This window comes from Hyla sarda, chromosome 6 (genome assembly GCF_029499605.1).
Source record: "Hyla sarda isolate aHylSar1 chromosome 6, aHylSar1.hap1, whole genome shotgun sequence".
In the NCBI taxonomy this organism is placed as follows: Eukaryota; Metazoa; Chordata; class Amphibia; order Anura; family Hylidae; genus Hyla; species Hyla sarda.
The window spans coordinates 280,836,054-280,859,949 of record NC_079194.1 but is presented as its reverse complement, the minus strand read 5'-3'; the positions used below and the strand labels follow the sequence as shown (position 1 = coordinate 280,859,949).

At 44.6% G+C, this 23,896-nt stretch overlaps 1 protein-coding gene across 1 annotated transcript in view; it reads left to right on the top strand.

Moving 5' to 3' along the window:
* Positions 1-12,386: 12,386 nt before the first annotated feature.
* Positions 12,387-23,896, top strand: part of LOC130277129 (low-density lipoprotein receptor-related protein 5-like) — a 154,610-nt gene continuing 143,100 nt past the window's right edge. Inside the window, exon 1 of the mRNA XM_056527495.1 lies at positions 12,387-12,561. Within this exon, the coding sequence (XP_056383470.1) occupies positions 12,504-12,561 (58 nt within the window). The 5' untranslated portion in view covers positions 12,387-12,503. The remainder of the gene's footprint in view (positions 12,562-23,896) is intronic.

The following is a 23,896-nucleotide window of genomic DNA, read 5'->3' as shown; positions in this document are numbered from 1 at the left end:
TGCAGCAGAATCCCATTGAAATCAATGTGACTCTGCTGCCTGTTCATGGAAATTCCATCTTATCAGAAAGAGCCAGGAGAGCAGACAAATAAGACCAGAGCCATAAAAGGATAATTTATTTCAGTAATATACAACACAAACACCAGTCAGGAGCTGAAGGAAAACAAAAACACCAAACAGAAAAATAAATTTACACTGTACATACTGCAAGCTTAAAGTGGTACTCCGGTGGAAAAAAATTGTTTTAAATCATCTGGTGCCAGAAAGTTAAACAGATTTGTAAATGACTTCTATTAAAAAATCTTTACCCTTTCCAGTACTTTTTAGCAGCTGTATGCTACAGAGGAAATTATTTTCTTTTTGGATTTCTTTTTTGTCCTGTCCACAGTGCTCTCTGCTGACATCTGATGCCCGTATCAGGAACTGTCCAGAGCAGGAGAAAATCCCCATTGGAAACCTATGCTGCTTTGGACAGTTCCTGACATGGACAGAGGTGTCAGCAGAGAGCACTGTGGACAAGAGGAAAAAAAAATCAAAGAGAAAAGAATTTCCTCTGTAGCATACAGCTGCTAAAAAGTACTGGAAGGGTAAAGATTTTTTTAATAGAAGTCATTTACAAATCTGTTTAACTTTCTGGCACCAGTTCTTTTAAAAAAAATGTTTTCCACCGGAGTACCCCTTTAATGTTAGGTTATTTGTAATAAAGACTAAATAGGATTCAGCATTCACTTTTACACAGGGTGCAAATAGTCAGATACAGTGCAAAGATGTCTAGAAGCCAAAAATATAAGAGACACAAAATACACATTCTACAGTTCATTGCATGAGATAGCATGCACGTACAAGTGTGGTGAGCCACAGTGAATGGCGGTAACATGGGGTGTAGTGGTTTAGGTGGATGGGGCAGATGGTATTAACCCCAGGGGCAAGGTGTTATTAACCCCTAATGTTCGTGACGCCAGAGTGGTTTTTGGGTATCAGGAACCACCCAATGGCTGATCAGACAGTTGTTATAGTCTCTACAACTCGGCCATAATTCCAGAGAGGTGGCCAGGAACGCAGAAGGACCTCGCAGCTTGCTGGGACCAATTATACTTTTAATGGACTTTAGATCATTGAGTTTAGGCTTGACTGGACTGTAGGTGGCTACAGCAGACATAGACTTGACTTACTGGAAGTGACGGTAGATTTGAGGCCTTACAGGTAGCTGGACACTAGCACTGAGACATCTGGTCTTGACTGTACCCCAGTAGAAAGAAAGAGAAAAGAGAGAGAGCTGGTGACTCTCTGGGTAACATAAACATAACATGTGACATCTCAAAGGTCCTTTAGACAATTACATTAGTCCTCCTAAAGTCCTTTATACTTTCTATACATTAGTATACTGACTATATACCTATTACAATAAATAACATTGTACTAACAGCAGGGGAGACACTGCAGGAGAGACCCCAGGTCACTAAAGGAGTCAACCTGAGAGGGCCTAAGTGTAGTACAGGACTATGTTCTGTACTGGGACATTACACAAGGTTCTGAGGAAAACACACACTAGGTGTATGGATGCACTTACACATATAGGGGGAGATTTATCAAAACGTGTCCAGAGGAAAAGTTTCTGAGTTGCCCATAGCAACCAATCAGATCACTTCTTTCATTTTTGAAAAGGACTGTGAAAAATGAAAGAAGCAATCTGATTGGTTGCTAGGGGCAACATGGCAACTTTTCCTCTGGACAGGTTTGGATAAATCTCCCCCATAGGGTGTATTTGCAAAGTTCTGAGGAAAACACAACACAAGAGGGGCTTCCAAATATTGAGGTGCACTGTAAGGACACAAAGAAAGGCTTCACGACTGCGAAAGAATCTTGCCAACAATAGAGAAATGTAGATAGCAAAAACAAAATAAACATAAGCAATACAAATATAATGATATTATGAAATAGATCTACTCGGCATTACTGTGATTAATATCTTCCCACTTGTAGGATACTTCCAGATCATCAGAGGCAGCTAACTGTCTACTGTTGCTCACAGACATGTATGTAGTCCAATAATACGATAGTCCATAAGAATAGAAAATCAGCGCACTCACCCACGTCAGGTCTCCAAACTTCTTTATTTCAAGCTGTATTAAACAGGACAATAAAGGAAAAGGCAATGGCGGGGGTAGCTGTGCTGGGCGATGGTTGCAGTTTTGTGCTCTAGCAGCGCTTTAACCTGCCCAAATAAAATGATAACGTCAATTTGTTCATGGTCCTCCCAATCACACTTATTGCAGTTCTATAAAGGTAGGGTCACACGTGCCATATTTTTCTGTGTAATTGATGATGCATATTTTCCTACCCACTGAAGTTAATAGGTAGCAAAATCATCTGCAGCAAATTTACAGAAGCAAATACGCTGCAAAATACAGGACATGTAACCCTAACCTTAGTGATGTAAGGCGCCGCACTACTGTCCAATACAATGAACATGGCAATTGTGCGGTACCTTGCATGACCGCTATAATAGTATGGTGAAGTAGGTACGAGAGCTGGTAAACAATGAAGATTTAATAAAGCTGAACAAACCTTTCAATAGTCCATGCTGACACAACTACAAGTCTTAGGCCACATTCACACTCAAACGCGTCCATTTGCTGTGAATCACTGGCCAGGTGGTGTGTGGTGAACTCTATCCATGCGGGATATTTTATGCTGCCGAATAACAAATAAATCGATGTTTTAGTGGAATTGCTGGATCGACTTTCTTCTTTTTGTGCCACATTCACACTACAGAATTTCCAAGCTGTGAAATTCCTCTCCAAAATTCTGCCCTTGGAAATTCAACTTCTGGAAACCCCTGAAAGAATGAACATATCATTCTTTTGGTAGAATACACAGTGAAACGCATTGCCATCAATAGTGTCGGGGCATGTCCAATCGTTCCCAACACTGACTGATGTCGTTGGCATCCTCTAGGTCAGATTATCCGTCCAGAGGAAGAGTTGCCCATTGCAACCAATCAGCTCACTTCTTTCATTTTTCAGAGGCCTTTTCAAAAACTGACACTGACACTGCCGACGGGGAGGGGATTCGCATAGCGGGACGCGCCCGCTCGCGGATCGCATCCCAATCCACTTACCTGTCCCGGTCCCCGGCTGTCACGTCCTGGCGCGCGCGGCTCCGCTCCCTAGGGCGCGCGTGCCAGCTCTCTAAGATTTAAAGGGCTAGTGCACCAATGATTGGTGCCTGGCCCAATCAGTGTCATTAGCTCTCACCTGCTCCACGCCTTTATAACCTCACTTCCCCTTCCCAGCATTGCCGGATCTTGTTGCCCTTGTGCCTACAGAAAGCGTTTCCTGTTATTGCCATACCTGTGTTTCCAGACCTTCTGCCATTACCATTGACTACGAACCTTGCCGTCTGCCCTGACCTTCTGCTACGTCTGACCTCGCCTCTGTCTAGTCCTTCTGTCCCACGTCTTCTCAGCAGTCAGCGAGGTTGAGCCGTTACCGGTGGATACGACCTGGTTGCTACCGCCGCAGCAAGACCATCCCGCTTTGCGGCGGGCTCTGGTGAATACCAGTAGCAGCTTAGACCCGGTCCACCGGTAGGGTCCACGCCAATCCCTCACTGACACAGAGGATCCACGTCCAGCCTGCCGAATCCTAACAATATTTGTACTGGATCTACCACTGATGCCAAGAATAAAAAACAGGAGACCGTGCTATGGTCCCTAAACATGCTACCCTGAACAAGCACTATGTGAATTGGCAATGGGCTTCTCTAGTGCTGTAACCACTTTATTTGAATCAATTCAGCAACATAATGTTATACCCTAGCCTTCTGGCACTTATTTTGTATTTTTTTTTAGTCCCTAGAGGGGACATTTGCTTCATAGTCCAGATCCCTCTCAGGACGTAAATGTACATCCTGATGCATCAAATATCAAGCAGCCAGGAAATACAGGTGTATCCTGCATCTTCTAGGAATTAAGGGGGTACTCTGCCCCTAAACATGTTATCCCCTATTAAGTGGATAGTGGATAACATGTCTGACCACCGGGGGTCCGTCTGCTGGGACCCCCGTGACCTCCAGGCCATCACGCCACACCCCCTCCATTCATGTCTGTGAGAGGGGGCATGACGGCTGTATACTAGCCGTCACATTGCCTCCCATACACATGAATGGAGTGGGCATGGCGTGACATCACGAACACGGAAGCCCCAGGCTGGAATGCCGTAGCACTGGCCCGGGGATCGCGGGGGTCCCAGCGGTCAGACCTCCCTGAGATTAGACATGTTATCCCCTATACTTTGGATAAGGGATAAAATGTCTAGGAGTGGAGTTCCCCTTCATGGTCTATTCACACGTACAGTATTCTGCGCAGGATACAGATTTGATGCGCAGGATTTTTGCTGCAGATTTCACAGTAAACTGAATGACTGAACACAGCTTCAAATCCTGCACATCAAATCTGCACAGAATACTGTAAGTGTGAATAGACCCTTAAAGGGAATTTGTTAACTGTATTTTCTGCTATGAGCTGCATACACCACTAAATAGCTGTTAGTGTATAAAAGCAAACTGTGCCTTTTTCTGGAGCTGAAGTTGGTTGCCAAATTTATAAAAATCTGCCTTTTTGTTTCTCAGCCAAGTGTCCTTTTAGAAGCTCCACGCCACCTCCTTGACACTTGGCTGAGAAATAAAAAGGAGATTTTACACGTTTAGTAACCATCAATTCCAGGAAAGATACAGTTTGCTTTAATACCCTAAGAGCTATCTAACAGTGTCTGCAGGTCTTAGCAGCAAAAACAGCTGTCAGATTCCCTTTATGGGGTTAAAAAGTAGGTACAGTATGAAGTGGAAAAAGGATATCTATACGTTAGATCAAAATGAATTCAGGGGACACAGTATATATTATTTATTTCAGGGGTGCAGTGTGTGGTTGTATAATATTCAGGGGGTAGAGTGTGTGGTTGTATAATATTTGGGGTGTAACGCCGATCGCTCCGGTCCCCGCTCCTGGACCGGATCGCTTACGGCGTGTGTCTCAGCGTGTGCGCCCCCGCTCTCTTGGACTCTTAGATCTAAAGGGCCAGTGCACCGGTGATTGGTACCTGGTCCAATGTGGTTAATTAAGGGTTAAGGTTTTTGAGAGGCAGTGCTGTTTGGACTTAATTAGGCCTCACCTGTGCACTGCCCATAAGTACCATCTCTTCCCACAGCCTCCTGCCGGATCTTTGTTGCCTTGTGCCTGAGAGAAAGCGTTCTTTGTTCCTGTGTCTCCCTGCCTGTTGCCGAACCCGTTGCTACTGACTAGCGCTTGTGAACCGTTGCTGCCTGCCCTGACCATTTGCTTCGTCCGACTACGCCTTTGCCTATCCTCTTGTACCTTGCCTTATCTCAGCAGCCAGAGAGGTTACGTCGCTACTGGGAGGAACGACCTGGGGGTTCCCGCTTTGCTGCAGGCTCTGGTGAAAACCAGTAACTCCTTAGACTCTGTTTCCCTGGTACGGCCCACGTCATTACCTCTCTGGCACAGCGGATCCACCACCAGCCTCCGCTACCAGCTACAAGCCCAGATCCTGACAGTAAGATCCGGCCATGGATCCCGCTGAGGTGCCTTTGCCAAGTGTCGCTGACCTTACTACCATTGTGGCCCAGCAATCTCAGCAGATCACTCAGCAAGGTCAACTGCTGAACCAGATGTCCGCTATGATGCAGCAACTTCTGACAGCCCAGCAGCAACCATCTCCACCGCCTGCTCCCATGTCACCTACTCAGCCTGCTGCCGTTTCCAGCTCCAGATACCGCCTGCCCATGCCGGACAAATTTCAAGGAGACTCCAAGCAGTGCCGTGGGTTCCTGTCACAGTGTTCTCTTCACTTGGAGATGATGGCCGACCAGTTTCCTACTGAACGTGCCAAAGTGGTATTTATAGTCAGTCTGCTTACTGGGAAGGCCCTGGCTTGGGCCACACTGCTTTGGGACGGCAATGATCCATTCCAGTCCTTCTGCCAAGAATTCTGGAGTGTTTTTGAGGAACCAGCCCGGGTTGCATCAGCAGAGACTGCCTTGTTGACCCTGAATCAGGGAAATTCTTCAGTGGGCGAATACGCCATCCGTTTTCGCACTCTGGCCTTGGAACTGTCCTGGAATAATGAAGCGCTTTGTGCCACGTTCAAGAAAGGTCTGTCCAGTGACATAAAAGATGTTCTTGCCGCACGGGAAATGCCTTCTTCCCTGAGTGACCTCATCCACTTGGCCACCAGGATTGATATGCATTTCACGGAGAGATGTGAGGAACTGCTACAAGAAGAAGGAAGTGCTCGCTCCAAGCGCAATCCTCGTTTGGCTCCTGTCTTCCTGCGTCCACCGCAGCTGTCTACTGGGCCTCCCGCCGAGGAAGCCATGCAGGTGGACCGGTCTAGCCTGACCCCACAAGAGAGGACTCGCTGCAGAAACGAGAATCTCTGTCTATACTGCGCTAGTACGGAGCATTTCCTAAAGGACTGTCCTCTTCGTCCTCCGCGTCAGGGAAACGCGCACACCTAGTAAACGTGGGAGAAGCGTTACTAGCTGTGAACATTAGCTCTCCACGCCTCACCATATCCGTGCGGATCTCCGCTCCTGCCAAGACATCTTTCACTGCCGTTGCCTTTCTGGATTCCGGCTCTGCCGGCAACTTCATTGACGCTTCACTCATGCACAAGTACTGCATCCCAGTAGTTCGTCTTCACAAATCGTTCTGTATCTCCACTGTCATCGGAGAGAGACTTGACGGTACCGTGCAATTCCGTACTGAGCCCCTCCAGATGGATATTGGGCTTCTTCATTCTGAGAAGTTGGAGTTCTTCATACTTCCCTACTGCACCTCTGAACTACTTCTAAGACTACCCTGGCTCCAGCGCCATTGTCCAATTTTGGATTGGACCTCTGGAGACGTTCGAAGTTGGGGTTCTTCTTGTTTCGGCAGATGCCTCAAGCCGATCCTTGCCAAGTCTGCTCTAGTTGTTTCTCCTCCTCCAGGTCTACCTGAACCATATGTCGACTTTGCGGACGTATTTCATAAGAAACAAGCCGAGGTCTTGCCTCCACACAGGCCGTATGATTGCCCAATTGACTTGCTGCCTGGTACCACACCACCTAGGGGAAGGATCTACCCTCTTTCTCCTCCAGAGACTCGTGCCATGTCCAAATACATACAGGAGAATTTGCAGAGAGGGTTCATCAGGAAGTCTTCCTCACCTGCCGGTGCAGGTTTCTTCTTTGTTTCTAAAAAAGACGGTACTCTGCGTCCGTGCATCGACTATCGTGGACTCAACAGCATCACCATCAAAAACTGTTACCCTCTTCCCCTGATTTCAGAACTCTTCGATCGCCTACGTGGTGCCAAGTTTTTCACTAAACTGGATTTGAGAGGGGCCTATAATCTTATCCGGATTCGAGAGGGTGACGAGTGGAAGACTGCCTTCAATACCCGTGATGGGCATTTTGAGTACCTAATAATGCCCTTCAGACTCTGCAATGCACCTGCCGTCTTTCAGGAGTTCGTCAATGACATTTTCAGAGACCTGCTCTACACGTGTGTGGTGGTTTATTTGGATGATATCCTTACATTCTCCACCAATCTGGAACAACACCATGCGCATGTCCGCCAAGTGCTTTCCCGTCTTAGGGAAAATTGCCTTTATGCCAAATTTGAGAAGTGTGTATTTGATCAAACCAGTCTGCCCTTCCTGGGGTACATCATTTCCGCTAAAGGTCTTCAAATGGATCCTGCTAAACTCTCAGCAGTTCTGGACTGGCCTCGTCCTACCAGTCTACAGGCCATACAGAGATTCTTGGGTTTCGCCAATTACTATAGACAATTGAACCCTCACTACTCTACTCTTGTGGCACCCATCGTGGTTTTGACTAAAAAGGGGGCTAATGTTAAGTCCTGGCCTCCTCAGGCCGAAGAGTCCTTTCGCTCTCTAAAGTCAGCCTTTGCCTCCGCTCCTTACCAGGCCTGATCCATCTAAGCCCTTCTACCTGAAGATAGACGCATCCTCTGTGGGTGCTGGAGCCGTGCTCACTCAAAAGACCCCAAAGGGTAAATTTGTTTCCTGTGGCTTCTTTTCAAAGACTTTCTCCCCGGCGGAGAGAAATTATTCCATCGGCGACAGGGAACTTCTGGCCATAAAACTGGCTCTAGAGGAGTGGAGGCATCTTCTTGAAGGGTCTGCTCACCCAGTGATCATTTACACCGACCACAAGAATCTTTCTTACCTCCAAACTGCACAGAGACTCAATCCGCACCAAGCCCGTTGGTCATTAAACTTCGCCCGTTTTAACTACTTGATTCATTTCAGACCTGCAAGCAAGAACGTCCGTGCAGATGCTCTTTCCCGTTCCTCTGATGCCGCTGGGGTTGAAGTCACACCACAACACATCATTCCACCAGAACGCTTGGCTACCGTGGCTCCTGCGGATCTGCGTAGTCTTCCTCCCGGGAAGACTTACGTCTCCCCCGTCTCCGTTTGAAAGTGCTTAAATGGGGACGTTCTTCATTGGTTGCTGGCCATCCAGGAGTCTGTAAAACTTCTCAGCTGATCTCCAGAAGATACTGGTGGCCTTCCTTGGCTCAGTCTGTGCTCAAGACAAGACCCCACGCCAGAGGCCTGCAGGGTTGCTTCGACCTCTCCCAGTTAAGACTCTCCGTGGTCCCATATCGCCATGGATTTTATTACTGACCTGCCTCCATCCCACGGCAAGACCGTAATCTGGGTGGTTGTGGACCGCTTCTCTAAAATGGCGCATTTTGTTCCATTACAGTCTCTTCCTTCTGCACCCCTGTTGGCTAAGCAATTCTTGCGCCATATCTTCCGCTTGCATGAACTCCCTTCTCATATTGTGTCCGATAGAGGGGTACAATTTGTTTCCAAGTTCTGGAGAGCCCTCTGCGGACAACTAAGAATCAAATTGGACTTTTCTTCGTCATACCACCCTCAATCCAACGGACAAGTGGAACGTGTGAACCAAATCCTGGGAGACTATCTCCATCACTTTGTCTCCTCTCGTCATGAAGACTGGGTCGACCTTCTTCCGTGGGCAGAATTTTCGTATAATCATAAGGAATCATCTGCTTCCAATAAATCTCCTTTCTATGTGGTCTACGGGCATCACCCCTTGCCACCCTTGCCTTTGTCTTCCTCTTCCGGAGTGCCTGCAGTAGATGAGCTTGTCCAGGACTTTGCCACCATCTGGCGCGAGTCGCGTCTTTCTCTTCTACATGCCTCCTCCCGCGTGAAGAACCAGGCGGATAAGAGACGTTGGGCTCCACCAGTTTTCGCCCCCGGGGACAAAGTGTGGCTCTCCCCTAAGTATATTCGCTTCAGAGTCCCTAGCTATAAATTGGGACCTTGCTTTTTGGGACCTTTCAAGATCAAGAAGAGGATTAATCCAGTTTGTTACCAGCTCCATCTTCCCTCCTCCCTGAGGATACCAAACAGCTTCCATGTCTCCCTTCTCAAGCCGGCAGTCTTTAATCGCTTCTCCCCCAAGGATGTCATTCCTACCCCAGTAGCTGGCACGTGTGACATTTTCTCCGTCAAGGAGATTTTGGCGACCAAAGTGGCCAGGGGGAGAAGGTTTTTTTTGGTCGACTGGGAGGGCTGTGGTCCTGAGGAGAGATCTTGGGAGCTTTATTACATTAAAAATAACGGACTACACGTTGCGAGGGGTTAGACCTTTCAAGATAGGACCTGAGGAAGAGGAGGTCTAACCCCTCGCAATGCGTAGTCCATTATTTTTAATGTAATAAAGCGCACTTCGTTTTATTTATTTGCCTGTCCGCTTCGGTTACTTACCTCGGAGATATATTCTCCTCCTGTCTCCACTCCAAGAAGTCTGCCGTGTGAGCGCCACTAAGAGGAATCCTTTGCTTGCTCCTTCAGGACACCTCCAGCTTTCTATCACCGGTCAGAGATCCTCTCTGACACGTGACCATCCTCGGGCGGCTCCGGATTCCCTACCCTGGGTACTGGGTATATGCGCTACTAGATGTTGTACTCTCCGTACAACATCCCCAGGTTTGCATAGCCCTATCACTTTACCTACATTGGTTTCCACCAGAGTAACGGCACAAGTTGCGCTCTATCTGTATCTCCCCCCTCCCATTTTTTTCTTTTACATATGCGGGACACAAAGTATGGTAGTATATTATTCCGGGACACAGTGTGTGTGTGGTAGTATATTATTCAGGGACACAGTGTGTGTGTGGTAGTATATTATTCAGGGACACAGTGTGTGTGGTAGTATATTATTCAGTAACACAGTGTGTGTGGTAGTATATTATTCAGGGACACAGAGTATGGTAGTATATTTTTCAGGGACACAGTGTGTGTGGTAGTATATTATTCAGGGACCCAGTGTGTGTGGTAGTATATTATTCAGGGACACAGTGTGTGTGGTAGTATATTATTCAGGGACACAGGGTATGGTAGTATATTATTCAGGGACACAGTGTGTGTGGTAATGTATTATTCAGGGACACAGACTGTGGAGTATAATATTCAGGGACACTGTGTGGTAGTATGTTATTCAGGGACACAGAGTATGGTAGTATATTATTCAGGGACACAGTGTGTGTGGTAGTATATTTTTCAGGGACACAGTGTGTGTGCTAGTATATTATTCAGGGACACAGAGTATGGTAGTATATTATTCAGGGACACAGTGTGTGTGGTAGTATATTATTCAGGGACCCAGTGTGTGTGGTAGTATATTATTCAGGGACACAGTGTGTGTGGTAGTATATTATTCAGGGACACAGAGTATGGTAGTATATTATTCAGGGACACAGTGTGTGTGGTAGTGTATTATTCAGGGACACAGACTGTGGAGTATATTATTCATGGACACTGTGAGTGGTAGTATGTTATTCAGGGACACAGAGTATGGTAGTATATTATTCAGGGACACAGTGTGTGTGGTAGTATATTATTCAGGGACAGAGTATGCCACTGAGCAATATTTGGAATCCCCATAGAGACTGTAACACATGAAAATTTAGAAAATACGGTCTTAGAGGCGCTGCGTACAAACGTGGTCACAAATGGGAAGACTCGAGCCAGCACAGGACAATAAATATATTTTTTTTTAAACAATGGACGACGCCTTTCGGCACACAGAGAGTGCCTTCCTCAGGTCCAAACATACAGTGCAAATTCTGGGGTGGATCAGATGCAAGATTGCACTTGTGGTGTTCCTGTGTTGAGCAGTGCTGTTCCTGTGTTGAGCAGTGCTGGCAGACCCACGCCAGCACTGCTCAACACAGGAACCCCACAAGTGCAATCTTGCCTCTGATCCACCCCAGAATTTGCACTGTATGTTTGGACCTGAGGAAGGCACTCTCTGTGTGCCGAAACGCGTCGTCCATTGTTTCAAATAAAAATATTTATTGTCCTGTGCTGGCTCGAGTCTTACCATTTGTGACCATGTTTGTGCGCATTTTTCACGTGTTGCTCAAACTGGCCCTTACGCAAGGGTCCAGTTCTGGTCAGAGTGCAGCAGCCATTACCTACTAAAACCATACCCCCACCAGTCCACTGCAGGCATTGGTCCTAGGAATCCTTGGACTAAGGCTTGCCATCCAATCTGGTGAGTATATCACTTAGGTGTGGTGGAGGGACACACTAAGTCGGTATACGTAAACTAAGGGAGCGCCCAGAGTCCTGGCCAGCAGTGCCCTTCTCTCATTCCATTTCCCCTCTGTTCTTGGGCCTGGTGGGGGCTCCAGCAGTCAGACCCCCCATTCTTCTGTGGATTGGGGACATCTCTAACTTGGCAATTGGTTTGATTAGAGAAAGAGAAATACACAATAGTTTGTAGCACACTAAATATAAGTGAATAAGTTACCCATAGGTATAAAGGTTATGACTAGAGCACAATACATTCCCTCATGTCAATCAGAATCCCACAGAACGTCTCTGCCGAATAACGTAGACATAACGGAATGTGTGAACAGCGCCCCTCAGGACAGCCGTGCACTGACTGACATACAGGTCAATGACAACACGACCCTGAGTAGCGGGAGCTCGTGTCTCGCACTGACGGCCCGAGACTGAGGGGGAGGAGGGGCAGGGCGCGCGGAAGTTTCCTCCTCTCCAACAACTTTCCAAATGAAAAGAGGGCGGGCTCAACCACAAAGGCGGCACTATGGGCGTGTCCTATGGTCTGCACTTGGAATGTGGGCGGCGGCCTATGGGCAATGTCAATGGAATAAAGGGCGCGGTTACGGTGACTGGCAGGCCAGTGCATGTTATGATAGGCCTGGGGGCGTGACCGCGTGTGAAGGGCGTGGTTTGCCCGGGTAAGGTGTGCAAAGAAGGGGGCGTGTCGCTCCAGAGTCCATGAAGCAGTCGTAAGAGGAGAAGGAGGGTTATAAGGAGGGGGTCCGGAGCCATGGGATCTGCCTGAGACAGAACGAGCCGGAGCGGACTGAGGGGAGGGTGGGGGGACGCACGGCCGGGAAGAACATGGGAGCTCCGCTGGGAGCGGTGCTCGTGCTCTCGTGCTGCCTGCTCTTGGTTGGCGGTGAGTTGTGTGCCATGTGTCCGGTGCTGGGAGGGGGGGCAGAGCCGCAGCTGATGTCTGTGGGGAGCCAGGGGAGGAGGGGGCTGTCTGCACAGGGCCATAAAAAGTAAACTATGCACAAGTCGGAGCCTGACTCCTCATCCCCTGTAGTGCAGAGCTGTGATCGACACCAAGCAAGGGTGGGGGAGCGAGCTGTGACCCTGTGCAAGTGGGTATACCGCTGTTTCCCAACCGGGGTGCCTCCAGCTGTTGCTGAACTACAACTCCCAGCATGCCCGGAGTTGTAGATTTGCAACAGCTGGAGGCACCCTGGTTGTGGAAACACTGGAGTATACAGTGTGCAGCCCTGCATGCTGGGAGTAGTAGTGCCACAAGAGCTGAGTGGCAGGGCTGGCATTGTGGGATTCCTTGCTAGTGTTCTGCACAGATTTACTGTTCCCTAAGGCCCATTCACACAAACCTATTGTCACTTTGAGCAATATTCCTGAAATTATTTTATTTATTTTTTATATAGGGTTCAATGGCGGTCATCGTTATAAAGATGTTATGTGTAATGTTGTTGTTCATTTGTGCTATTTAATTTTCTCAATGCCTAATGGGTAATTTTTATTTATTTTGTCATGATTTGCTTATGTTTGAGTCACAGAAAAAAAAAGTTTTCGTTTTTCTTTAGGGACTTATCCAGTGTTTTAGCGACAGGGGTGCCTCCAGCTGTTGCAAAGCGACAGGGGTGCCTCCAGCTGTTGCAAAGCGACAGGGGTGCCTCCAGCTGTTGCAAAGCGACAGGGGTGCCTCCAGCTGTTGCAAAGCGACAGGGGTGCCTCCAGCTGTTGCAAAGCGACAGGGGTGCCTCCAGCTGTTGCAAAACTACAACTCCCAGCATGCCCGGACAGCCGTTGGCTGTCCGGGCATGCTGGGAGTTGTAGTTTTGCAACAGCTGGAGGCACGCTGGACTAAGGGTGCATGCACACCACGTTTTTGCTATACAGTTCCCGTATATGGTTTCAAGTTAAAAACCGTACGGAACCGTGTCGAAAAAGTATGCATTGGCATAACGTTGTAAACTCTATGTCAAATGCATCATCCGGTTTAGTCTGTTTTGCGTCTTATACGTTTTTTTTTTATTTTTACCCAAAACTGTAGTCTACCACGTTTTTTGGTCCGGGTGAAAAAACCGTATAAGTTTTTTATTTTATATATTTTTTTTTAACATGGGAACCGTACAGAACTATGTGTGTGCGTACGGTTCCATACGGTTTTTGACTTTGCAGTTTTTTTTTTTCTTCTTGGAATTTCAATCAAACAAGTGAAACTTTATTCAAAAGGGAGTGAAAAGTTAAAAACTTGTTTTTTTTTTTTTTTTCTTCTTAAAAAAACGGATGCAACCGGACATCCTTTTCAAACCGTATACAGGTTGAAATTTGAGCACACATTTTGATAGTTTAGTCCGGTTTTGAGGAATCCGTTGTTTATTAAAAATCTGATACGGGAACTGTATTGCAAAAACGTGGTGTGGATGCAGCCTAATACGTATCTTGCGCCGTTTTTTGTAATATTTAGATTTACAGTTTGTAATGTATTTTTTTTTTATATTTACAAAGTTGCAATTGTTACGTCACGGTGAAAAGAAAATCCTTGCAGTTTGATACTGTTGAAGTAAATGTCGGAGATTCCAGCGGTGTTGCCGTTGTATTGGTTCACGGTGAATTGACAGCCGGTTCACCCGCGCTAAAGCCAATACGCAGGATTAAAAATAATGTTTTACCCGGATCGGTGAGATATATAAATGTATTAGCCGGCACTGCTAATATGTTAATTGTCGTCTTTGGGCATCGATATACGCCCACTGCCTCATGAATATTAACGAGACCACCTTTCGCCTCCAAGTGTATGCGAGGTGGGCATATTTTAGCAGAAGGCCCGGGGGCAAGGACCCACTTCCATCGCCCAAAGCCGGTGATTAACATGTTAGCAGTGCCGGCTAATGCGTTGTGTATTTAAGAAACGGTGGAGTAATACATTATTTTAATCCACTATTACCCTTTGTATATATGGGTTTATTGTGAGTAAATCCTTTTCCCTTTAAGCAGCCCCCTCCTTAAAGGGGTACTCCGGTGGAAAACACATATATATTATTATTATTATAATAATATTATTATAATAATATTATTATTATTATAATATTATTATTATTATTATAATATTATTATTATTATTATTAATATATATTTTTTTTCAAATAGCTAGTTAAAGTTAAATGGGTTATCCAGGAAAAAAACTTTTTCTATATATCAACTGGCTCCAGAAAGTTAAACAGATTTGTAAATTACTTCTATTTAAAAAAAAATCTTAATCCTTTCAGTACTTATGAGCTTCTGAAGTTTAAGGTTGTTCTTTTCTGTCTAAGTGCTCTCTGATGACACGTGCCTCCGGAACCGCCCAGTTTAGAAGCAAATGCCCATAGCAAACCTCTTCTAAACTGGGCGGTTCCCGAGACACGTGTCATCAGAGAGGACTTAGACAGAAAAGAACAACCTTAACTTCAGAAGCTCATAAGTACTGAAAGGATTAAGATTTTTTTTTTAATAGAAGTAATTTACAAATCGGTTTAACTTTCTGGAGCCAGTTGATATATATATATAAAAGTTTTTCCCTGGAATACCCCTTTAAACAGATTTGTAAATGACTTCTAGTAAAAAATCTTTACCCTTCTAGTACTTTTTAGCGGCTGTATGCTACAGAGGAAATTATTTTGTGTCTCTTATATTTTTTGGCTTCTGGACATCTTTGCACTGTATCTGCACTATTTGCACCCTGTGTAAAAGTGAATGCTAAATCTTATTTAGTCTTTATTACAAATAGCCTAGCATTGAAGGGGTACTCCGGCGGAAAACATTTTCTATTTTCTTTTTTTAAATCAACTGGTGCCAGAAAGTTAAACAGATTTGTAAATGACTTCTATTAAAAAATCTTTATCCTTCTAGTACTTTTTAGCGGCTGTATGCTACAGAGGAAATTCTTTTCTTTTTGAATTTCTTTTTTGTCTTGTCCACAGTGCTCTCTGCTGACACCTCTGTCCTTTTCCGGAACTGTCCAGAGCAGCATAGGTTTGCAATGGGGATTTTCTCCTGCTCTGGACAGTTCCCGATACGTGAATCGGGTGTCAGCAGAGAGCAAGACAAAAAAGAAATTCAAAAATAAAAGAATTTCCTCTGTAGCATACAGCTGCTAAAAAGTACTGGAAGGATAAAGATTTTTTTAATAGAAGTCATTTACAAATCTGTTTAACTTTCTGGCACCAGTTGACTTAAAAAAAAAATAAAAATAAAATTTATAATTTCCACCGGAGTACCCCTTTAACTGCCTGCTTTCAAGCTGTTGCAGAACTACAAATCCCATCATGCCCTGACAGCATGATGAGTTGTAGCTTTGCAACAGCTGGAAAGCTGCACATTTAAAAAAAGGGGGGGGGGGGGGGAATGGATGACACCTCTTTAGGGGTAGACTGCTTTGTGGATACAAAATGAAAGCTATGACCCCCAGTGTCAATTGAGCCGAAGGGTGCGTTCACACCTGCGTATTTTCTGCTGCAGATCTGCCAATGGGCAGCAAAATCTGCAGAAGATCTGCACTAAAAGTATACATGTGTGAACGTACTCTCTACCTGGTTTAAAAAAAAAAAAAAACTTGTCATGTCAAGACATAAATGATTCTTTGTAGTTGAGGCATAGTTATCCAAAACTGCAGACCTCCAGCTGTTGCAAAACTACATTTATTGGCTGTCCGGGCATGCTGGAAGTTGTAGTTTTACAACAGCTGGAAGTTGTAGTTTTACAACAGCTGGAGGTCCACAGTTTAGAGACCACTGTTATACAAGATGTTTTCTTAGTGTCCTTGTTTCTACTGAACTCTGATTTTTGTCTGTGTAGATTTAAAAACCTACAAGTAAAATCTCTCGGGTGGTCCCAGGGTAAATCAAGCAAAAACATCCTAAAGGGGAAACTCCCTCAGGGGAACCCTAAAATAAAGACCCCCTAGAACAGTTTACTTTATTGATCTCCGTAGAGCTTTTTCGAACATAGGTGTGTGTGTGTGTGTGTGTGTGTGTTTAAACCAGCACTAAATCTGTGTTTAAATCTGACATACATGGAATTCCATGGTTGGCGCAGATCCACCTTGAATTCGATACATGATGATTTATTTATTTTTTTATTCACAAGAATAGTGTACATAAATATTTTATATTAGAAATCACACGTGATGTGATTTTTTTATTTTTTTATTTAAAGGGGTATTCCAGGCAAAAACTTCATATATATATATATATATATATATATATATATATATATATATATATATTCAATCTCTCTCTCAACTGGCTCTGGAAAGTTTAAACAGATTTGTAAATTACTTCTATTAAAAAATCTTAATCCTTCCAATAGTTATTAGCTTCTGAAGTTTTCTGTCTAACTGCTCAATGATGATGTCACGTCCCGGGAGCTGTGCATGATGGGAGAATATCCCCATAGGAAATGCACAGCTCCCGGGACGTGAGTCATCAGAAAGCAGTTAGACAGAAAACAGCAACTCAACTTCAGAAGCTAATAACTATTGGAAGGATTAAGATTTTTTTAATAGAAGTAATTTACAAATCTGTTTAACTTTCCACAGCCAGTTCATATATAAAAAAATAAAAATAAAAGTTTTTGCCTGGAATACCCCTTTAATTTTTTCTTCCATCTGAAAAGTTAGTCATGGCCACCTGTCGATTAATCCTGCCGGAGTCTTCCCATAGTGACATATGGTTTACAGCACATCTGTATCCTCTTGGGTAGACCCTGCCGGCCATAGAAATAGAAGAAGCGCAGCCATTTGGTGATCTGATTGTACCGGTAATATTAACACTTTCCACATAGAGAACAGCTTATTTCTGACATTTATGATCAGATTTACATTCTGTTAATAGTGACATAAACTGAAGGTTAATTCCGACTATTGTAAAAAAATTTATAAATAAAATAAATAAATAAATTAATTCCAGCACGGTCTCTGGTGGTTATTGGCCACTTGCGTGGCCAATAACCACCAGAGACCGTGCTAGAATTAATGATTTTTTTTGCTTACAATAGTGAGCATTTCAATCCCGATAATTGGGAAAAGTCAGCCTGGCGTTCGTCTGACTTTGTCGCAATGTGTGTCCGTAAAACCGATGCTAAAATGTGGTCTTATTACTTCAGAGGGCAAAGGGGCTGTAGTTTTATGCTATGGACCTTTGTTTATGATCAGTAAGCTATGCGGTAGTTGTACTGAAAAACGTATCAGATGTTACAGTTTGATCTGCTTAAAGGGGTACTCCGGTGGAAAACTTTATTTTTAATTTTAATTTTTTTAATCAACTGGTGCCAGAAAATTAAACAGATTTGTAAATTACTTTTATTAAAAAATCTTAATCCTTCCAGTACTTATTAGCTGCCGAATACTACAGAGGAAATTCTTTTTTTTTTAACACAGTGCTCTCTGCTGACATCTGTTTATTTTAATAAATGTCCAGAGTAGGAGAAAATCCCCCATAGCAAACATAGGCTTCTCTGGACAGTTCCCTAAAATGGACAGAGATGTCAGCAGAGAGCACTATGCTCATGATGTCAGCAGAGAGCTCTGTGTTCCAAAAATAAAAGAATTTCCTCTGTAGTATTCAGCAGCTAATAAGTACTGGATGGATTAAGATTTTTTTAATAGAAGTCATTTACAAATCTGTTTAACTTTCTGGCACCAGTTGATTAAAAAAAAAAAGTTTTCCTCCGGAGTACCCCTTTTAAAAAGAATACATAAGGAATTGACACTGTCCCATGACTTGGTTACCAATGCAGAGCCATGCACCACTTGCACTTACCCCAATGTACGTTTCACACTAGCGCAAAACGTACATTGGGGTAAGTGCAAGGCATGGCTCTGCATTGGTAACCAATTTGTCTCCTATCCTCGTGTCTTTTTTTTTTTTTTCTTTTTTTTTTTTTTTTTTTTAACTCTTGGAGTGATTCTCTGCAGGTTATATACACTTCTATTTTAGGTCTGCTCTTGTTGATGTGGTTCGTGTAAGGGGGAGGGGGAGAATTTTCCTGGATAACCCCTTTAAGGTTTATTTCTGTGACTACTTCAAAGCTGTGGTAAAAAAACGCAAATAAAAAAATTCTATATTGCTACACGAAGTAGCAATATTGATTTTTTTGTTTGCGTTTTTATTTTTTTTATATAGTTGATTAAAACGCATATTAGAAAAATCGCATAGACTATTATGGGATTTTCCTACGGACGTATAGGATTTGTTTACTGCCGGTGACAGCTGATTTTAGGACGGAACTTGGAGTAATTTGCTAGTGTGAAAGGGGCCTGAGGGTGCGTTCACACATGCATATTTTTACTGCAGATCCGCAGCAGATTTGTTGCTGCAGATTTTGCTGCTCATTGACTTCAATGGGCAGCAAAATCTGCTGAAGCAAATCTGCAGCAGTAAATACGCACGTGTGATGTATGTGAGCCAGCTTACTGCCCTATAGTAGCAATTTGAGAGGGGTTGTTCCTGATGAGACTGTTCTCTGCTCCCTAGATGTCTTTTTGGACTGAAGAGGCGACACTTGTTGGCACGTATGTCGATACTTGTTTCTGATGCCGTTCATTTAGCTGAACAAAGTTTATACAGAATCCTGTCTGGATTAGCTTAGTCCGCTAAACTTACATATAGCGGCTGGATGTAGACCATAAGGTCACTTCTTTGGCCTCCGCCAGACTGATGTAACGCTATAGACACGGTGATCATGTGTGTTTGGAGCTTTTCCTCTGCTTCTTCCTGGGCTATTCTCCTATGTTATCCTTTGTGTGCGTTAATATAGGTTGTGCTGTTCTTTTTACATGTGATACGTGCGGGTGTTCATATCGCATGTCTTTGGGTTCATTTTGGTTTATTTTTTACCCTTTTAGTTGATATAAGGTAAACTCTGAACAACCTTTAAAGGGGTACTCATGTGGAAAACAACTTTTATTTTAAATTTTTTTTTTTCTACCGAACTGGTGCTAGAAAGTTCAACTGACTTTTTTTTATTTATTTATTTATTTATTTATTATTCTATTTGAAAATCTTAATCTTCCCAGTACTTACCAGCTGCTGTATGCTCTAGAAGTTGTGTAGTTCTTTCCAGTCTGACCACAGTGCTCTCTGATGACACCTCTGTCCATGTCAGGAACTGTCCAGAACAGGAGAGGTTTGTTATGGGAATTTGTTCCTGCTCTGGACAGTTCCTAAAACAGACAAAGGTGTCGGCAGAGAGCACTGTGGTCAGACAGAAAAGAACAATACAGCTTCCTTTGCAGTAATTTACAAATCTGTTTTAACTTTTTGGCACCAGTTGATGGTTTTATTTTTATTTTTTCCTGACCAGAGTACCCCTTTAAATATTAACTATGTGAATGGAACATATCTCAATGATACGGTCACCATTCAGAAACTTTCCTTTATAGCTTGGACCTTATTTACAGTATACTAGTAGCGGAGGAGTGATGGCTTGCAAGAGCGTCCTATTGGGATCCTGTACTTATGGCAATTCTTCACTGTTGTGGTTGCCTTTTATAATCTCAATGAAAGTAATACGCTCAACCTGGGTGCCTACAGCTGTTGCAAACTTTTTTTTTTTTTTTTATTAAAAACTTTTTACATTTGTCTAGGGAACCATTCTGCTTCTCGCTGGGGTCCCCAGCTATTTCCCAGTGTCATGGCTTGGTGACATCTTTACCAGCACTATGGCCTCATGGATGACACTTGACTGCATTGGTCAGCAGCTTACGTTTTACCCCTTCAGTTTCAGTTCAGACACTCTCCATATGATTGTGTGTGTACAAATGTTATAAATATATATATATATATATATATATATATATATATATATATATATATATATATATATATTGCACGCACGCACGCACACACACACGTGCCTCAACAGACAATGGTCTTTTCTGGACCATTACAACTTGAAACCAGACTCCACATACAATGTACAGACAGTCCAGATCTGTGAAACATGTCATGGCCGGAAGAACCGACCAATCAGAATGGGCATTTACACCTGTACTACTGAAGTGCATGCACTGACTGTCTGGTAGCACCCCCTACAATACAGGGAGGTATTACATGATATGTACTACTCTTTACCTGTGTCACGGTTAGCTGCTCCTTTGGACACCAGGTAAGGGCGGCTACATTTTGCGTGTACTGTACAGGACCCTGAAGAAGCTCCTGTCCTCTACATAGACCAGTGTTTCCCATCCAGGGTGCCTCCAGCTGTTGCAAAACTACAACTCCCAGCATGCCTGGACAGCCTTTGGCTGTCCGGGCATGCTGGGAGTTGTAGTTTTGCAACAGCTGGAGGCACTCTGGATGGGAAACACTGGCATAGACAGTAATTTACAGCTCCCAGCAGATCTTTCTTACTTTTATATATAAGGACTTGTTTTATCTATTAGTTATCTACTTATTTATCTTTTAATCCTCACTTTTTCCTATTTTTGGATGACATTTTGGGGCTTCAGAACCAATTACCAGGTTTCCATAGAGTTCTGGTCTCAACATACAATGGTTTCAACATACAATGGTCATCCTGGAACCAATTAATATTGTAACTTGAGGGACCACTGTGTATATAAAATTTGTGTTTTATATCTACCTCCAAGCTATGTTTTGTCAATCAGGTCTCTCATAAAGCGATTATTTGCTTATATAAATGATATGGATCGATTTTGCTTATATTCTGTATGTGGATCGCGTCTAGGGAATCGACCGATTTATCGGTTTGGCAGATATTATCGGCCGATAATCGCGATTTGGGACATTATCGGTATCGGCAATTACCTTGCCGATATGCCCCACCGTGCCACAACACCCACCGCACCGCGACCACCCCCCATCGCCGCCGCTGCCCCCCCCCCCCCATCCCAGGTGTTATAATTACCTGTTCCCGGGGTCCGCGATCATTCTGGCTCCTGCGCTGTTGCTGTGTGCTGCGTAATTACGATTGCGACGTCACCGTCAGTACGCACAGTGCAGGACGCCGACTGAGCCAGAATGATCACGGACCCCCGGGAACAGGTAATTATAACACCAGGGATGGGGGGAGGCGATGGGGCAGCGGCGGTATGTGGGCAGAGGATGTGGGGGGGGAGGTGATGGGGCAACGCCAGTATGTGGGCAGAGGATGGGGGGGAGGCGATGGGGCAACGGCAGTATGTGGGCAGAGGATGGGGGGGGGGGGGGGAGGCGATGGGGCAGCGGCAGTATGTGGGCAGAGGATGTGGGGGGGGGGGTGATGGGGCAACGGCAGTATGTGGGCAGAGGATGTGATGGGGCAACGGCAGTATGTGGGCAGAGGATGTGGGGGGGGGAGGTGATGGGGCAACAGCGGTATGTGGGCAGAGGATGTGGGGGGGGGGGGGAGGTGATGGGGCAACGGCGGTATGTGGGCAGAGGATGTGGGGGGAGGCAATAGGGAGGCGGCAGTGGTATGTGGGGGGTGGCAATGGGGCAACTGTGGTGGTTAGGCTCAGGACAGGCAGGGGGGGAGTGAAGCGCGCAGCGGCGGCGGTCTCTGGCACTGCAAAAGCCGCTGTAGTTCATTGATTTAAAGTGCACGCTTTAAATCATTGATCTGCAATGGCTTCTGCTCCGCCGGGGGGGGGGGGTAAATAGCCGATAACTTATACCGGAATATCGGTATAAGCTATTGACCCGAAAGGTGACAGATCATCGGTATCGCTATCGGCCCTAAAAAAAATAAAAAATAAATAAATTAAAAAAAAATACGATATTGGTTGATCCCTAATCGTGTCTACTATTTATTTTATTTTTTTATATAACTTTCTTTTCTCTGTATTTCACATTTCTTGAGATCTTGATCTTTTATGGGCACAGGGAATATAGTTTACAGCTCAGAGCTATAACCTTTGTGTCACTGGACTCTAAGTGTAACAGACGTTATTGCTGCAATTGTATAAACAGGAATTTCATGGGAACTTCGAACGGTCTTTACAACATCTGCTGTGGCTATAAAGTTTACATTGATAAAATCCTTTCAAAATATATTTGCTTTTAATTTATCAAAGTGTTTTATAAGAAACTTAGTCGCTGTCTGCTGTTGTCACTGCCCACCAGCTCGCTGTGCACTACGGTCGCCGGTCATATGTGCCTAAAGCTTATTTCAGGAAAGTTATGTTGTGTAATGAATGTGGTTAACCCCATGGCAAATATACCTTGTACAGTGATCCCTCAACTTACAATGGCCTCAACATACAATAGTTTCAACATACAATGGTCTTTTCTGGACCATTGTAACTTGAAACCAGGCTCTACATACAATGTACTGACAGTCCAGATCTGTGAAACGTGTCACAACTGGAGGAACTGACCAATCGGAACGGGCATTTTACTGGTAAATCGCCTCTATTACTGAAGTACAAGCACTGAATGGCTGTCTGGTAGCGCCCCCTACAGTTCAGGGAGGAACTAAAAGTCCTGTACTACTCCTTACATGTGCCAAGGTTAGTTGTTCCTTTTGGTGGCTCCATTTAGGACACTGTATGTACTGTATAGGACCCTGAAGAAGCTCCTGTTCTCTACATAGACCAGTGTTTCCCAAAGAGGTTGCCTCCAGCTGTTGCAAAACTACAACTCCCAGCATGCCCGGACAGCCAAAGGCTGTCCGGGCATGCTGGGATTTGTAGTTTTGCAACAGCTGGAGGCACACTGGTTGTGAAACACTGAAATACAGTGATTTACAGCTCCCAGCAGATCTTTCTTACTTTTATATGTAAGGATTGCATCTGTATTAGGCTGGGTTCACGCTACGATTTGTAACTACGGTTCCCGTATACGGCTGGGAGGAGGGGGGGGGCGGGGTTTAATCACGGCGCCCGCACTCAGCCGTATAGGGGAACCGTATTTAATGCATGTATATGAGCAGACCGGAGTGAACCGCAGCCTGCGTTTTTGCCTGCGGTAGGGAAACCGCATACGGCCGAAAAAGCAGCCGACCGGAGGCTGCGGTTCACTCCGGTCTGCTCATAGACATACATTAACTACGGTTCCCGAATGCGGCTGCCGCGATTAAGCCACGCCCCCTCCTCCCAGCTATATACGGGAACCGTAGTTACAAATTGTAGTGTGAACCCAGGCTTACTTATCTACTTATTTTTGTTTAATCCTCACTTTTTTCCTATTTTTGGGTGACATTTTGGTGGCTTCAGAACCAATTACCAGATTTCCATAGAGATGAGCAAATTTACAGTAAAT